A 17992-nucleotide genomic window follows, 5' to 3' on the forward strand; every position below is an offset into this window, starting at 1 on the left:
TATTCCATCTTCAGGGTAATGGGTCAGTCCAGAACTGAGATATTCCCATGAGGACTCCTCTCTGCCAAAAAAACACAGCTCACAGTCCTGCTGAGGTCTACATCAAGACAGCTTTATTGCTGGGGCCTCAGAGGGCCCCAGAGACTAGAGACTCACAGCTTCAAAGATCCAGGGGGTTGAGTCCAAACTGGCGGAGCTGCTCCTTGAGCCTGGTGTGGAGTCTCAGCACAGCCCCGTCCCACTGAGGCTTCACGTCTCTCAGCTTGGCCAGGAGCCGGTCCAGGCTGTCCTGCAGACACTGAGCTTCAATCTCAGGAAGGGAGAAGTTAGGGTAAGGGGTGCCCCCAGCCTGGTCTGTAAGCTTTCCCAGCCAGTGTTTTCTTCAAGCTCTTATTCTTAGTGGGTAGGCATGGTTGTATCCTCTTAAGATAGAGCAGAATCCTCTGTGGAGATGCTTCTTTCCCTTCCCCCTGGCCTGTCATTGTCATCCTCGCTGGGATCTGTGGGGATGGGGGAGGGCTGGGCACTGGGATGGCTGGTCTTCAGAGGGTAGTGCTTACATGTAAGATTTCCTCATACTTGGCCTCCATGTCTGCCACGTGGGCCCGAAGCTGAGCCAGAGTCTGGTCCCGCTCTCCGAGGGCCTGCTTGGCCTCCCTCTGGGCAGCCTCAGCCTCCCTCTGGCACAATTCTGGGAGAGATGGTGCCAGTGGGGAGGATGAAAGAGGACAGGATGGTGACACTCGGCCTCTGAACAGAGTCTCCCACCCAAAGAGCACAACATGAGCAGGACTGTTCCAGACTCCCCCAGAGCCGTCAACTTCCCCTCGTTACTATAAAGAGCTGACATATACTGTTAAGATACAGGAGAGAGAGGGGGGTTCTTGGGACAAGAGATTTGGCTCCCAAATCAGGTTGCCATTCACTACTTGTGTAACATCTGACACGTCTCTAAGACTCAGTTTCTTCATCTTTATAGAGAAAAATGACACATACTTCACAGGTGTGCTCTGAGAGTTAAATGTGATAACGTGAGGACGTCCCTGCTGCCAGTCGCTAGGACTCTGCGCTCCCAGGGCAGGGGGCTCAGGTTTGATCCCTAGTCAGGGAACTAGATCCCACACGCTGCAGCTAAGAATTCACATGCCCCAACTAAGAGCAGGGGCAGCCAAACAAACAAACAAAAATACATTTAAAAAAATGTGATAATGTGTGGGAAAGCACCTAGTATGTAGGAGGTGCTTAAAAATGCTGATTGCATTTGAGATAAGGCAAAGATTAGGAAAGGAACTCAGGGTCTGAGTGGGAAGATAAGCAACTCTTTGATATCTAAAGCTAAACTAAAGCTATTTTAGGATAAGAAAACTTTGAGGCCAAAATTGTGGAAAATCCGTGCCATGCTAAAATTTTTCAACTCTGTCCTGTTACCAAGATGGAAGAGAGCAAAAGCTTCCTGTTTTTTTGTTTTGCTTTGTTGCTTATTTAGAAGCTCATTTATTTGTTAGCAAATAGTTATTCAGGACCTACCACACATTAGGTCTTGAAGATACAGAGGTAAGTAATTCAAACAGTTATATTCAAGCTTGCTTTCATTCTAAAAATCAGCCAAACTAAGACAGAATGTGTTTTGCTCATGAGAGACATGGGGGCAGTGGGGAGTAAGAATTGTCTTTAGAGAGACCATTGAGAGAGGGAGCTGCAGTGAGAAAGTTAGGTCTTCTTCACTTACAACTTAAAGTTTAAGATTGGGTATTTTTTTTGCTATCCTGAACCTTCTGTTGCAAGTGGTAGAAGAGTCAGTGGGGAAGACAGTATGAGAACGTAAATTGCGGTTTTCTAAAGAAAGACCATCCTAACTCCACCCCTTCAGGCTGGACTACATCAGTGATCCTCTGAGAGAAAGTGCTGTGAGAGTAGGGTGTGCTGTGTGTGCGCGCTAAATCGGTTAGTGTTCAACTCTGTGACCCCATGGAATGGGGCTGTCCAGGCTCCTCTGCCCATGGGATTCTTCAGGCAAGACTACGGAGTGAGTTGCCATGCTCTCCTCCAGGGAATCTTCCCGACCCAGGGATGGAACCCACGTCTTTTAAGTCTCCTGCATTGGCGGGAGGGTTCTTTACCACTAGGGCCCCCTGGGAAGCCTACCTAACTGCTCCCGAAGGCCCTCCACTTCTTCTTCCAGCTGTCTGCTGCGACTCTGCATCGCCTCCTGCAGGCTCCGGCACTGACGGCTCATCTCTGGCAGAGCGGTGGGTGGCCAGGGACCCAGGTGGGGAGAGAGCAGTGGAGAAAGGACAGGGAGTTGTGGGTGGGGAGGGCTCTGCTTGGTCCAGTGGACAGGTGCATAAAGGTCTTTTGAGGGCCTTCCCTGGCAGTCCAGTGGTTAAGACTTCACCTACCAATGCAGGGCATGCGGATTTGATCCCTGATCTGGAAACTAAGATCCCATATTCCTCAGGGCCAAAAAACCAAAACATAAAACAGAAGCAATATTGTAACAAATCCAATAAAGACTTTAAAAATGGTCCACATCAAAAAAAAAAAAATCTTAAAAAAAAATAGTCTTCTGGATTCTTCCTGTGGTGATCTGAGAAGGTGGGGACAGAGCTGGGAAACAAGATACCCATTTGCTATGCCATTTCAGTATGTGAATTCAGGCCCTCCTTCCCACCCACTCCCACGGGAGGAGAGAGATAAAGGCTAGGGCTGCGTTTCATAACCCACGGGACATCAAGCACATAGCAGTGCATGTCATGGAAGGTTCCTTCAGGATTCCTTCAGGAATTCCTTCAGATTCCTTCAGGATTCCTGTGCGTGCTGGGAGGGCTGAGGCTAGGTATGGCAGTTCGAAGTCCCCCTTGTCTCCCTTTCTAGCATCCTCGGGCCCTCCCAGTTGTCCTCTTCCGGGCCCCTGTCTCCCACCCACCTGCTCGATCAACCTCACACCTGCATATATGGCCTTCCCTTCGCTCCGGGCCCCCTCCAGTTCAGCCTCCAGGTCTTTGATCCTCTGCTTCAGCTGGTCTTCAGAAGCCTTGGCTCGGCGGGCTTCATCCCTCTGCAGAGCTGTGAACAGTCCAGAGCAGGCCTCTGCACTGGCTGGGGACTCCACGAATCAGCCCCCATGGCCTTGATGGACTCTGTCCACCTTCAGAAACCTGGCGGCAGCCTGCCAGTCTCTCACTGTCATTCTGTGTGTTTCCCTTCCCTGCCTCAGAATCCTACAGACTCTGTTACTAAGAGGGAAAAACTCCCTCTGTGTTCCAGCTATAAAAGTTAGCTTTCTTTATCAACCCTCACTGCCGGGGACCAGCCCCAGCTGATCCAGGGTATTCGAAGGAGAGACGGCCTAGGCGACTATTTATATGCTAATTAGAGATATAGAGAACAATAGAATGAGGATAGCTCAGTAGGAAAATTCAGTGGAGAAAAGAAGCTGAGTAGCTTGGTTTACGCGGGAGACCAATAAAACTTCAAGACAAGAAGTTTGCACCACTTACGTAGGCCGCAGGCGCCCTCTCGAATAGCGGAAGGTGTCTCACCCTAGACTCCTTCTCGAGTGGGTCTTAGAAGCCCAGGCATGGTTAGTAAGCGTGGTGGGTTCCGCGCTCCAGATGGAGACTCAGCTTTGAAGGAAGAATGACATGGGGAGACCAAGCGTTGGTGAGCAAGGCCCATAGCTTTATTTTTAACAGGGGCTTTTATACCCTAAGTTACACATAGAGGATAATAGGGGATGCAAAGTCAGCAGTCTTTGGTTCTTATCAAAAACCAAGGTTTCTTTCCTGCAAATGTATCGTATACAAATGGTTTAGGTGATTTACATCATCTTCTGGCCACAAGGCCTACTAACATTTTATGACTCTTGACAAGGACTTATCAACAAAGACTTACTTTCTCTAGGAGTAATTATTTCAAGGTTTGGCACCATCTTCCAAAGATAAAATTGCATTCCTATAGGGCGGATGTGTAATGGGTTTACAACAAAGAAAGAATTTATTACCTTAAGGGTCTAAAGTTACTAACACCAAGGCCACTACTTATTTTTCTACATACCCACTATTAATTGATACATATTCAAGGATACAATTCAGGGGATGTGAAAACTTGGCAACAAGCATTGACTCATCAATGAAATCCTTTACTAGTTTATTCTGACAGTTTTTAACTCTCTGAGAGGCTCTAAGCTATTTGAATATCTTAAGCTTCCCATGCCTCTCGAGGCTGGGAGACTGTAAACAATCGTATGCATAGCTGCAGGAGTCCGGGTAAACTTGTCAGGCGAGTTAGAGAGCCATCAGAGGGGTTTGGATTTAAACACTCCTAATTGCCCAGGAACTTTATTAATTGGAGCTGTAAGTTAACTCTTTGACAGAGAGAGAGCGAGACGGTGGTAGGGGACAGCCCCCAGTAAAGTCAGAGGTGAGAGCACAAAGCAATAAAGTAGGCAGACTCTGGTTTTTTGGGGGAAAATGCTCGAGAATATCCGGGGGGACTCCTGAGGCTCGATCCCGCCTTTGCGTATGCCGAGCCTCCTTCCTCATGACCTTTGTCACGAGTGGAATGCCTCACCGGCTCCCCGCATCTCCCCCTTTTTTATTTCTTAAAACAGCCAGATGTAGCTCAGTCGCGAGCCTCTGAATGCTCTGCCGAAGAATCCTGACAATACAAGGAAGAATGATTATTAGAAATAAAATTAAAACAGCCAAGGTAGCATAGCCGAGGAAGGTAGACAGAATATTTTTTCCTGAAATGTAGTTAGAGAAAGTATGGAAGAAATCATTTGCTGTTCCAGCGGCAGTAAAATCTAATCGGGAGTGTTCCAGGGTTGCTATTTGATTGTGAAGTTTCCCTAAGTCTAAGCTAATGTCAGAGCTGTTCCAAATACCTGAAATATGGTTTTTAATCTTTTCCCATTCAAAATCTGTCTCATTTACTTTCAGGGGTGTTACACATATCCACCGGTAGTCAGCATGACAGGACAATGCCATTTTCACCTTTAAAGCCTGCAATTCAGTCCCAATATGTATTACTGCTTCCTCTAGGGCGTCTACCCTCATCTCTAATTTTCTGTCTATAGCTTCCTGTGTTGCCAATGCTAAAGAAACATTTTTGGACATAGAATCAACATATTGAGCAGTATGCACTTGTTGAGTCAATGATATTGCTGCCACAGTAACAGAAGTAATTGCACTTATCAAAGCTGCTATTCCCAAGATAAGTAAGCCTACAAACCGTCGTGTTCGCATTAAATCCTGCAGTTGTTGTAATACAGCAAGAGCATAATTCAATAAGTGGTTACATCATAAGATAAGGTGGACGTTGTAACATTACAAAGGAGCAAACATATTGAGGATTTAAACAAGATGAGAGCATACATTTGTTCACAACACCACCACAAAGGAGCAAACATTATATTGAGGATTTAAACAAGATGAAACAAGGAGCAGCTGTAGGCATCGGCTCGGCGGAGCAGTGTCCGCAGCATCAGGAGGCAGAACGCGAACGGCAGGCTGTGGGCCGCGGCGTCTACGGCGGGCGGAGGGGCGGGGTTCTCGGACTCGGGCTAGCCGCCGCCGCTTGGGCTCTGGCGTTTTCCTGTCGCCGGCGGGAGCGCGCTGGTCTGGACTGCATTCCGCGGGCGCGCTTTCCTCTCTGGCCCTCACTCGCCGCACAGACTTCCTTGCTCTAGGTCGCGGGGTGCAGCAAGGAGGGTGCGGGCGCCGCTGGCGGCGCGGAGGAGAGAGCTGGCTGGGGGAGGGGAGCGAGCGAGTGCACGCGCCGCGAACCTGGTCTTTGGGGAATGTGACATGACGAATTTTTCTGAGATCCAAATCGGAGAATCTGCATTCTGTAGAAATATATAAGCATACCCTCTCCCACAAGTTAGCAACACATCTGGCCTTTTACACTCTCCAGTAAGGAGGTCTTTTTACTTGACCAGGGGCCGAGTCGTAGCCTGTAATTCAGGCATCTAGTGTCTCATCATTGTAGTCTGCCCCTGTGTGTTTACCTTTAAGTGATTAATTACAATTTGGACATAACTTTACTATTTGTCCAGCTGTTTTCCTACGGACATGTTAATTTAGGTCTAATGTTTAATTTAGGTCTCTGTATAAATTTAAATAATAAATGTATAACCTCATCTCATTTTGGTATACAGACATACCTAAATGTAAAATGTATTTATATATGTATTTATATATGGCAACAAGTATAAACTTATTGACATATAATATATATAAATCAATATACTTGAATTAATCTTTATAATTAATATATTAATTAATATATATTACAGCAATACAACACGTACACAGCTAATACCAACCAACACAAACCAATGTACTGTAATAATACATGTCACACATATATAATTATACAGTATATAGAACGTATATCATCACAGCACATCAATCCATACCAATCAATATCAGCCACACACACATCATATTACTGCAATATATATTTAATTATACAGTATATATATATGTGTGTATATAGTATGCATATTAATTTATATACAAATTAAGTATAGATCTATAAGTAGAATTAGGTATACCTTTATTATATTTTATTTATACCCATACCTAATTAGGCAAACTGTAATTAGGCAAATATATTTATATTATGTATTTATAACAATATATAAAGTATTGTTAAATGTACCACCTGTATAGCATCCCCACCTCACATACCACTTTCTCTAATCCCACCAACTCATTTTCAGTAGTATGTGTTGGCCAGGAGCTGGGCCAGTCTTTCCCAGCAATGCTAAGAGACGTCTGTTCCTGTGTCCAATAGCCCTGGCATTTTATTCTCTGGAATTAAAAGATCTTTTAAAGGCCTTGGAGCTGTAATTTCCTGCACCCAAAAGGCTAGATCACTAGATCCAAATGTTTTGTGGCTCTTAACTTGAGAAGTCAAGTTTTTTCTTGTCTGATAATAAGGTAAAAGCAAAGGCTGTGTTACTCTTTGACCTTTATTAATTTGTACAGTTTTGTTAGGTGGTGAGATCAAAACTTTTAATTTTTCCAATATAATCAGAATCTACTACACCATGCACCACCGATTTTTTTTTTTTTTTTTTGAAAGCGAGCTATGCCCCAGGACAAATCTTACAATGTCCAAAGGTAGGGGCCAGCCACTCCCGTTGGAATTGGAGTAAGCGGCACATCAGGGGTTAATATTGTTGCAAATCCCTTGCGGTTTCGCTTTTCTCCTAGCCTGGGTGAGACCCCCTGAGGGGGTTTTCTCTAAGAAGCATGCTCTGCATATTGTGCACGCAGTCTGTTTTAAAGCTCCACTGTTCAAAAAACTTTATCTTCCTCAGGCTTAGGCAACGCTTGAGAGGCTTTGGGGGCAAAGTGGGGAACTCCTGGGTCCTGGGAGGCACAAACGGAGGCGGTGGCGATCACCTTAAATCAGAAAGTGGTGGATAAGTTTTTTAAAGGTTTGCGCAGAGTGGGAGGGAGCTCTCCAGGCGCCGGCCGCAGCGTCCTGTAAACCCTCTCCTTCCTCGGGAGGTAAAGCACTTTCTCCCTCCTTTTTTTTTTTTTTTCCAATAGCAGAAATTATGATCTATGCAGAAAGTGGAGACTCACCACCATCTACCGCTATAGCCTCCCTCAAAGGCTATTTAACAGCCTCATGACAGGGGTCCAGGACATTTCTAATCATATTTCACAGAGCCAATAAACATTTGTCTATTCTTAGATGCAGAGAAACCCATTTTTTTTTTTTTAATTTTTTTTTTTGAGAATATTTTTATTTATTTTGTACCTTCTTTACCCTATCTAAACTGCAGAGGGGACTAGAAAAGAAGCCTCAAGGTGAGGATCAAATTTATCCTCGGGACTAGAGAAAACCCTTCTCCGGGAAACTCCTAGAGGAGGCCTTTACCCCCACACGGAGGAGGAGGCATGGAGGGATGGGAGCGTCCCATATTTCTCTTCTCCTGCTCCGGAGATCCTTTAACTGTTTGGTGACTAAATCTTACAAACTGTCTGATCGGGGATGTTTCCCTCAAGCTCCTAGGAGCGGATGGTCTGACAGGGGAAGTTTCTCTTAGGCCTTTTGGGGCATCTTTGTTTAAGAGATGCCAATCTCCATCAGAGTGATATTTAGCTGTTATCTCGCCTAAATTCTCTTTTTGTTTTGGGGAAGGCTGATCTTGTTCCTCATCCCTATCTTTAGGTTGTTCCTGAGTAGTCACGGCTGCTAACATTTTTCTTAGTTGCCGATAGTCAGACGGGTCTTCGTTTTTCTCATTTTCCTCAGGTTTAACTACAGTTTTGACCTCATTTTCCTCTTTAAAAGTTACTCTTTTAGATTCAGGGGCAGGTTTAGCTACAGCATTTTCTTCACTATCCCTTTTAAGATGTACTTTTTCTGAATCAGGGGCAGGGTCTAAGATATCTCTAATGATATTCCGTAAGGAAAAGGCGTCATTAGGCACCTTTTCTGAGCCATGTTCGGCATGGTAAGTTTTAGCTGTTTTCCTACTTTTCCCAGACATCTAAGTTAACAGAGCCTTCGTCTGAAACCAGGGACAGTGCTCTTGTACAAATGAAAAAATGATTGAATGGCAGATTTTTAACTTTGATTCCTCTTTACCTAATAACTGTAAAATTACTCTATAAAGAGCTGTCTTTCATTTGATTCAGTATTACCCATGTCAGAAAATTAAGTATAGTAAAGATTTGCTTTAAGCTATCAAAGATCAGGCTTTCTTTGGCCTTTAACTTCAGAAACTGTTTTCTCTCTCTAAGTCTAACTCTAACACTTTCAACACTTCCTCCTCTCGCCCTGTCTATTCTACAGGGGGGTCCGCGGCACCCTTGGTGGGTCCTAGCCGTCCCGAACACTGGAAGAACAATAGGGCTGGTGACCCAGATTGTTCCGGGGAAGGAACAGTAGGCTGATGGCTCAAACTGTTCCAAGGAGGAGCAGTAGGGCTGGTCACCCAAACTGCTCCGTGGGGGAACAAGAGGGCTGATAACCCAGTTGTTCCGAGAACGGGGGGCAATAGGGCTGGTAACCCCAATTGCTGGAGCTACCTTCGAAATCCTGTATCGGGCGCCACCTGCCGGGGACCAGCCCCAGCTGATCCAGGTATTCGAAGGAGAGACGGCCTAGGCGACTATTTATATGCTAATTAGAGATATAGAGAACAATAGAATGAGGATAGCTCAGTAGGAAAATTCAGTGGAGAAAAGAAGCTGAGTAGCTTGGTTTACGCGGGAGACAATAAACTTCAAGACAAGAAGTTTGCACCACTTACGTAGGCCGCAGGCGCCCTCTCGAATAGCGGAAGGTGTCTCACCTAGACTCCTTCGAGTGGGTCTTAGAAGCCCAGGCATGGTTAGTAAGCGTGGTGGGTTCCGCGCTCCAGATGGAGACTCAGCTTGAAGGAAGAATGACATGGGGAGACCAAGCGTTGGTGAGCAAGGCCCATAGCTTTATTTTTAACAGGGCTTTATACCTAAGTTACACATAGAGGATAATAGGGGATGCAAGTCAGCAGTCTTTGGTTCTTATCAAAACCAAGGTTTCTTTCCTGCAAATGTATCGTATACAAATGGTTTAGGTGATTTACATCATCTTCTGGCCACAAGGCCTACTAACATTTTATGACTCTTGACAAGGACTTATCAACAAAGACTTACTTTCTCTAGAGTAATTATTTCAAGGTTTGGCACCATCTTCAAAGATAAAATTGCATTCCTATAGGGCGGATGTGTAATGGGTTTACAACAAAGAAAGAATTTATTACCTTAAGGGTCTAAAGTTACTAACACCAAGGCCACTACTTATTTTTTCTACATACCCACTATTAATTGATACATATTCAAGATACAATTCAGGGATGTGAAAACTTGCAACAAGCATTGACTCATCAATGAAATCCTTTACTAGTTTATTCTGACAGTTTTAACTCTCTGAGAGGCTCTAAGCTATTTGAATATCTTGCTTCCCATGCCTCTCGAGGCTGGGAGACTGTAAACAATCGTATGCATAGCTGCAGGAGTCCGGTAAACTTGTCAGGCGAGTTAGAGAGCCATCAGAGGGTTTGGATTTAAACACTCCTAATTGCCCAGAACTTATTAATTGAGCTGTAAGTTAACTCTTTGACAGAGAGAGCGAGACGGTGGTAGGGGACAGCCCCAGTAAAGTCAGAGGTGAGAGCACAAAGCAATAAAGTAGGCAGACTCTGGTTTTTTGGGGGAAAATGCTCGAGAATATCCGGGGGGACTCTGAGGCTCGATCCCGCCTTGCGTATGCCGAGCCTCCTTCCTCATGACCTTTGTCACGAGTGGAATGCCTCACCGGCTCCCCGCACCTCACTGCCCACCCTGTCCTCACGACCCCAACTCTTGACAATCTTTCCCATTAGGGGATGGTTAGAGATCAGCTCAGCCCTCCACCATGGTTCCAAAACTTTAAGCTCCCAGGGATACACAAATGCCCACTGTCTCTGTTTTCCCCAGAACTTCCACCCTTCTTACCCAAGCGGTCTTGGAGCACCTCCTTTTCCAGCAGTGCCAGCCTGCGCATGGATTCAGCCTCCACATCTGCCCTGGCAAGACGGCAGACCCTCAGCTTGTCAGGATCTCAGCCTTCCCTACTCCCCTCCCATCCTCCTTCCGTACCCTGGACTTCTCTTTTTTTGTGGGAGATATGAGGACCATTAAATGAGGGATCTCTGAAGACAAAGCCTAATGAGTTCACTACCTAGCTCACAGTAGGTACTTGAAAGATGTGTAATGAATATACAAGGAAGGCACACAGCCAGAAGGGATTCATGGGTGCTGATTTTCCCATGTTCCCAGCTCCATGGCACCCGAGTATGGATATAAAGGGGGAAGGCCAAGACAGCTCCATCTTGTCACGCAGAGGGCTGAATTCTCTCTGGAGGTCTCTGATCCAGAACAAGGAGAGGCAGGGAGGCACCCACCTCCACCCAGTCTGACTCACCAGCACCTGCATTTCTTTTCTTCTTCTGGGCCCCAGCTTTTGTCCCTTTTTCTTTGGTCTTAGGTGGCATCTCCTTCCTGTCCTGGAGGGAGGGAGGGGGCTCATATTTAGGTCTGGACATGGAGACGCTCTCCTGACTCCCTAGACTGAACCAGGAGTCCCAGGAGAATTAGTGCTCTTGTCTCCAAGTCTGTCTCTTACACTTTCCAGAAGCTTCAGTTCTTGGTTTCCTTGGAAACTTAGGCAACACTGGGGCCAGGGGGAAGGATGACCCCATTTCTCTCTACCAGTCAGGCTCTAAGTACAGAAATCATTCCTCTCAACCCTCTTTCAGAGAAAATAAAGCTCAGTACCTGGCCCCTTCTCTCTTCCCATCATCCTTACCCTGCCTCTTCCTTCCTCCAAGACCCTCACTTTCTGTTGTATCTCCCTGTGGCGTGACCCACTCTCCAGGAGGGGCAGAGAAAAGGCCCAACCAGCTAGAAGCAGGAGGAGGAGATTGTGTTCTGGGACCCAATCCAGAGTGGCAAATTTCATTTGGGGGTGGGACTGAGAACTGGAAGGTTGGGCTTCTGGAGGCTGCACGTTGTCCAGGCAACTGGGAAACATGGAGTTGATAGGAAGGTACATGCATGCTTGCTCAGTCGCTATAATTGTGTCTGGTAGACGGGGCTAAATACAATGCTTAAAATACCAAGATCTCAGAGGGCCAATACTCTTCTTGTCCCCAGATCCTAAGTGTAGTTTGAGGAGAAAGGGCTTTGGAACTGATTAAATATGATTCACTTCTATGTAGCACTGCCGGCAATTTGGACACTTACAAATTACAGATTTACACATCCAAAATAATGCTATTGCGCTGATACAGAGGAAAAGAACTGACGGTAGCCATTTGGGGTGATTTACATTTCCCAAAGTCTCATCAACAAAATGACATTATTAAATAGGCTTAAAATTGAAGATCCCTTTCAGGAAGGTATTCTATGGTGAATGAGGGAAAGAAATTCAGGAGACGGTGGTTGAATTTCCTATTTCAGATAAATGAGACACAGAGGAGAGTTAGACATAGGACCTCAAGGTGCTGTGCTAAGTCACTTCAGTCGTGTTCGACTCTTGCAACCTCTTGTGACCCCATGGACTGTAGCCCTCCAGGCTCCTCTGTCCATTGGATTCTCCAGACAAGAATACTGGAGTGGGTTGCCATGCCCTTCTATCCTGACATAGATGCAAATCAAGAAGAAAGGGTACTGGTTAGAGACAGGAGCTTTTGAGTTCTCATCCTTACCCTTCTCCAGATATGTAAATTTGGGTAAGTCATTTTCCTTGCTCAGGGTAGGTTTCCTAAATCTTTAAATCTTTGATTTTGGGAAATTCCCTGGCAATCCAGTGGTTAGAACTCTGTGCTTCCACTGCAAGAGGCATGGGTTCGATCCCTGGTTCGGAAACCAAGATCCAGCAAGCCGCAGGGTGCGGCCAAAAAATAAATCTTCGATTTTGTAAATCCTGAAAGGCTTGGATTTTCACCAGGTATTTACAGGACTATCTTCTTTTATGGTGACTTAATATATTTCTTCTTTCCCCCTATTCCTGTCTGTGGTTGATTTTCAGACAGGTGCTGGGGAAATAACCAGCTTTGTTTCCTGTGGCATTGAGTTGATTTGGGCTCCCTCTAGTGGATTTTCTTGACCTTCTACTGAGTCTCCTGAATTTTTCTATTTAAATTATTTACGTAGCAATGTTGGGGGCGCCCCTCATTTAGGGGTGCTGCCTAGCATCTTGCTGGAGTCACGAATAGTTGGAAAAATAAATATGGGGAAGGGAGAATGCTGAGTGGCTTGCCCTGGTCAGCTGTTCCTTCCCCGAAACCCCCCTCTCCAGCCTTTTGCTACTGGGAGCCTTTGTTGTCTGTCTGCCACCCAGATTTGTGAACACCAAAGTGGCTAAAATGAAAACAGCAGAAACTTCAGGGCTTTCCCCCTTGTGGATTTAGGGAACCGCAGACTCTTTCTTTAGGTATTTCTCTGTCTTCCTCAACAGTTTTGGTCAATTGCCTGTTATCAGGAACAGATCTGAAGAAACAGCCATGAGATCTTGGGGGCCGGGGGTGGGGTAGGGGGCGGAAATCCTTCTTCTAGGTGGTAGCAGATTCAGGCAGAGCCTGAGGATATTTATTTGTCACCTTCACAGCTGCAGGATACCTCTCTGACCCCAGGACATTTTACAGAGTAAAGGGAAGAGCCATCCTTGTTCTTCGCAATGCTTACTGTTCCTCCACTTCAATATCAGAAAATCTTGCCCACATGTCCCAAATCAGAAGAAGACTTTTCTTCTAACTTTGATGCATGTTTTCATTTACTCCTGCCCTCCCCCCACCACCCCACCCCACCGACAACCCTCTCTCCCTACGTAGGAAAGCAGTAGAGGTCTCTGTCCTGTCTTACCCCTCATCCAGAATTCTGTGCTGGGGACTTTTCCATAGAATGATTAGTGTCTCTGCTAGGCTGAGGCAGGGAGTCACATATTGAGGAAGAGATTACAGAGAATAAACAACATATCGTGTCTCAGAAGAGCATTTACTTTTCAAATACGTTCAGTCAACTGACTTTCAGGTGCAGAATGAGGATGTGGTTTGGGGTGAAGGTGAAATGGAATAAGAAGAGTGCCACGGATCACATGATGCAATACAAACTGAGCCAGCTCTAGAATCATCCAGGAATGAGAATGACATTGTGCTCCACGATTCAATCTCTAGTACATTTTGAAAACAAGCCAAGTGAAAATTGGGAAAGAAAGGTCAATCTTTCCTTCTTTTTTTTTTTTTTTTCATTAACCTCAGTTCAGAAGTGAAAAGAGGAAAGATCATTTCAGCAGAATTCTGCCTTCCTTTAAATAGGATCCCATCTTGGGGTTTTAAAGAGACACAGAGAGAAGGTCACCCTCTCTACTTTATTCAGATGTGAGACACAGGTCATCTTTATGCATTAAAAGAAATATGGCTTGCTGCAGCAGGAACAAAGTGCAAATTACACCATCCCATTCTATAATATACAGACCATACTGAGCGTAATACAAATTGGAAGCCTTAAACCAAGCCAGAGATGGTGTAGATGAGCCACAAGCTCATATGCAACTCTTAGGGTTAATTTCTCACCCTGAGAAATCTGTATGCAGGTCAAGAAGCAACAGAACTGGACATGGGACAACAGACTGGTTCTAAATTGGGAAAGGAGTACGTCAAGGTTGTATATTGTCACCCAGCCTATTTAACTTATATGCAGAGTATACCATGCGAAATGCCAGGCTGGATGAAGCACAAGCTGGAATCATGATTGCCAGGAGAAATATCAATAACCTCAGATATGCAGATGACACCACCCTTAGGGCAGAAAGTGAAGAAGAACTAAAGAGCCTCTTGATGAAAGTGAAAGAGGAGAGTGAAAAAGTTGGCTTAAAACTCAACATTCAGAAAACTAAGATCATGGCATCCCATCAGTTCATGGCAAATAGATGGGGAAACAATGGAAACAGTGACAGACTTTATTTTGGGGGGCTCCAAAATCACTGCAGATGGTGACTGCAGCCATGAAATTAAAAGACGCTTGCTCCTTGGAAGAATAGCTATGACCAACCTAGACAGCAAGCAGAGACATTATTTTGCCAACAAAGGTCCATCTAGTCCAAGCTATGGTTTTTCCAGTAGTCATGAATGGATGTGAGAGTTGGACTATAAGAAAGCTGAGCACTAAAGAATTGATGCTTCTGAACTGTGGTGTTGGAAGACTTTTGAGAGTCCCTTGGACTGCAAGGAGATCCATCCAACCAGTCCATCCTAAAGGAAATCAGTCCTGAATATTTATTGGAAGGACTGATGCTGCAGCTGAAATTCCGATACTTTGGCTTGATGTGAATAACTGACTCACTGGAAAAGACCCTGATGCTGGGAAAGATTGAAGGGAGGAGGAAAAGGGGATGACAGAGGATGAGATGGTTGGATGACATCACCAACTCAATGGACATGAGTTTGAGTAAGCTGTGCTAGTTGGTGATGGACAGGGAAGCCTGGTGTGGAGCAGTCCATGGGGTCGTAAAGACTCGGACATGACTGAGTGACTGAACTGAACTGAATTATACTCTATTAAATCTAGGATTTGACTATGAGGGGAAAAATGTCCCCTTGCATGTCTACAGTGTGCTAGGTACTGTGGAAGACCAAAGTAGATAGGACAGTATAGCATAAGTTAATACCCCATGTGTGCTCCGCTGCTCCAGTCGTGTCTGACTCTGCGACCCCTTGGACTGTAGCCAGTCAAGCTCCTCTGTCTATGGGATTTTCCCAGCAAGAATACTGGAGAGGGTTGCGATTTCCTCCACCAGGGGATCTTCCGGACCCAGGGATCAAACCTGAGTCTCCTGCGTCAAAAATGGATTCTTTACTGCTAAGCCACCCGAGAAGCCCTCAAATTAATGTGTGATAGGTGAGAAATAGATGGTTATGGAAATTTAGAGGAGAGAAGGATTATTCTAGCTGGAGTGTCTGATAAGGAGGACAACATTTGAGTATAAAAAATGGATTGGACTTCATTGCACTCTTTAGGCAGAGGGAATGCTCTGAGTAACGGTGATGAAAAAAGAATTGTGGTATTTCGTGACTTGGTGAGTCACCCAGCATAGAATATATGTACTGGAATAGTATAAAACTGCAAGGTAGTTTGAAGTTAGATCATGACTATTAACTTCATTAAGGAGGCAATGGGGAGTGCTGAAAGTTTTTGTTTTTTGTTTCATGTTGTCAGAAGCATACTTTAAGAACACTGGTCTGGTGACAGAATGGATTGAAAGTGGCAGGGAAATCAGTAAGGAAAAGGTTTCTATAGACGCAGTGGGAGGAAAGGAGGGCCTGCAACTAAGGGTGGACACATCAGGGGTGGGAAGTTTTGACAATTATCTAAGAGCTTTGCCTGTAGTTTTTCTTTAGCCATTCTAACTCTTTCTAGGTAAGTACTGATTAATGGAAATTCTACTGATAGGAAATGATAATTCTGACTCCACAATCAATCATAGATACAGGCCACTGAGTTACAAACAAGAATGTCTGGCTGAAGAGTCTTTGAGTTCAGAGATCTTTTATCGCCCCTCTCTTCTAGGATCATTTGATAAGCTTAATTCCCTAATCAGTCAAGACCTTTGTAGAAGAGCCAGGTGGGGAATCTAAGGCGGAACTGAGTACTTATTGACACACCAGGGCCTGCAAACTCCCAAGCTGAGGCTCAGAATTAGCAAATTAGGGCAGGGCACTTCCTTCTTCAGGAGGGAAGTTGTGTTTTTTCAAAGTTCTTCCAACGGAACTTTGAGACTAGAAAAGTGGAAGTGACTGGGAACTGCATTGCTGTTCCTGGGCGGGGCATGGCCTCCTCAGGCCAGGGCTCAAAGCTCAAGGTTTCTGTGGTCAGGGCCTGATACTGGCGGTGCCTACCCACCTGCAGAACAAGGTGCTGCTAAGCAGGGGGATCTTAAGGCAAAAAAAGGGAGAAGTGTTTTGTTTTCAGAAGGTCAAAGGGCCTGGAAGAAGAACTCATGGCCTGATGGCGCTAGCCTTTCTGAGGTCTAATCAGGATGCAATGATCTGCAGCATTCCCATTCCTGTCCTTGGTCCTGACTTAACTAGGAGTTTAAAACACTAGGGAGTGGGGGGAAAAACTTCCCTTTTTCTTCCACAATGTTAGGAGAAGCAAATAAAGTTCAATTTCCTAATTTGTCAGGTGTGGGGTAAAGACAACATCGAGATTCTTTCCATGGCACTTGTCTTAATTTTTTCTTTTTTTAACAACTGGGGATTCCCAGGTGGTGCGAGTGGTAAAGAACCCATCCGCCAGTGCAGGAGACATAAGAGATGTGGGTTCAGTCCCTCGGTTGGGAAGATCCCCGGAGGAGGGTATCAGGACTGAAGCGACTTAGCATGCATGCACATGTTCTCTTAAGGCTTCCCAGGTGGTACTAGTGGTAAACAATCTGCCTGCCAATGCAGGAGATGTGGGTTTGATCCCTGGATGGGGAAGATCCCCTGGAGGAGGGCATGACAACCCAGTCCAGTATTCTTGCCTGGAAAATCCATGGGCAGAGGAGCCTGTTGGGCTACAGTCCATGGGGCCACAAAGAGTCAGACACAACTGAATGACTGAGCACACACAAGCCCCGCCCCCCCCACACTCCTTATAATTTAGAAAGGAGCTTTTACAAAGCCAGAAGTTTAGAAAAAGAAGTTTAAGCTCAGATGTCATTCTAAATTTGACTCTCATGAAATTCCCAAATCTTTCTTCTAATATCTTTTCCAAGAATCATTATAAGTAAAATAGTGCAGTAGACTCCCTTTTAAGAAGACATTCAGTATAAAATAGATAACCAACAAAGACCTACTCTGTATCACAGGGAACTATACTTAATATTTTGTAATAACCTATAAGTGAAAAGAATCTGAAATATCTTAATAGGTACATATACTGTACCTATTTTTGCTATTAATAGGTACATATACTGTACCTAATTTTGCTGTACACCTGAAATGAACACAACATTGTAAATCAAATATACTTCAATTAAAAATAGAAATAAAAATTAAAAAAGAATTCAAATGACCCCTCACCACAAGACTGAAATAGACATGAAACTGAAGGTTGACTCACAACTTAGGCATCAATTTCTTCTATTAAAGTAGAGGTTCAAAAATAAATAAATAAATAAATAAAGTAGAGGTTCATGTGGGTAACCCTCTGAAAAGAACCACTCAGAATCAGTAACTCAGAAGAGGTTACAATCACTTTGTGGGAGAACTGGTCGAGGCCTTTGTTCTAGTTCTGATTAACCAGTGGAACTTCCTAGCTCTACCCGTCTTAACTTAAATAGCCCAACGACCTCCTCCAGGGCTGACAACCCACCACCCAGAGGGAACATGGAGGGCCGGCTTCTGCCTAGTGCGCAAACTCCACGTTAGCCACGCCCCGCCCTTTCCCCAACTCTT

General features: G+C 45.0%; 1 protein-coding gene across 7 annotated transcripts; it reads right to left on the minus strand.

Moving 5' to 3' along the window:
• Window positions 1–91: 91 nt before the first annotated feature.
• Window positions 92–17917, minus strand: CCDC153 (coiled-coil domain containing 153). Of its 7 annotated transcripts, none has more exons than XM_061440577.1 (7): window positions 17658–17917; window positions 10978–11059; window positions 10509–10574; window positions 2947–3066; window positions 2146–2238; window positions 561–691; window positions 92–289 (listed from the first exon to the last, which is right to left on the minus strand). In XM_061440577.1, exons 2-7 carry the CDS (start codon window positions 11045–11047, stop codon window positions 161–163), a joined length of 609 nt encoding a protein of 202 aa, XP_061296561.1. In that variant the 5' UTR covers window positions 11048–11059; window positions 17658–17917; the 3' UTR covers window positions 92–160. The 7 variants fall into 7 exon arrangements, with proteins under 7 accessions (XP_061296561.1, XP_061296556.1, XP_061296559.1 ...); XM_061440572.1 differs by lacking the exon at window positions 17658–17917 and adding an exon at window positions 11362–11468; XM_061440575.1 differs by lacking the exon at window positions 17658–17917 and adding an exon at window positions 11179–11433.
• Window positions 17918–17992: the final 75 nt, after the last annotated feature.

The sequence above is a fragment of the Bos javanicus genome, chromosome 15 (assembly GCF_032452875.1).
Source record: "Bos javanicus breed banteng chromosome 15, ARS-OSU_banteng_1.0, whole genome shotgun sequence".
Classification (NCBI taxonomy): Eukaryota; Metazoa; Chordata; class Mammalia; order Artiodactyla; family Bovidae; genus Bos; species Bos javanicus.

Excerpts from the sequence above, each read along its gene's own strand:
- CCDC153 (XM_061440574.1), bottom strand. The coding sequence starts at position 11,098 with ATGTCCAGACCTAAATATGAGCCCCCTCCCTCCCTCCAGGACAGGAAG. Across the intron at positions 2,239-2,946 it reads AGGGAAGGCCATATATGCAG|AGATGAGCCGTCAGTGCCGG; the intron begins GTGTGAGGTTGA and ends CCGCTCTGCCAG. Across the intron at positions 290-560 it reads AGTATGAGGAAATCTTACAT|GACAGCCTGGACCGGCTCCT; the intron begins GTAAGCACTACC and ends CAGTGTCTGCAG.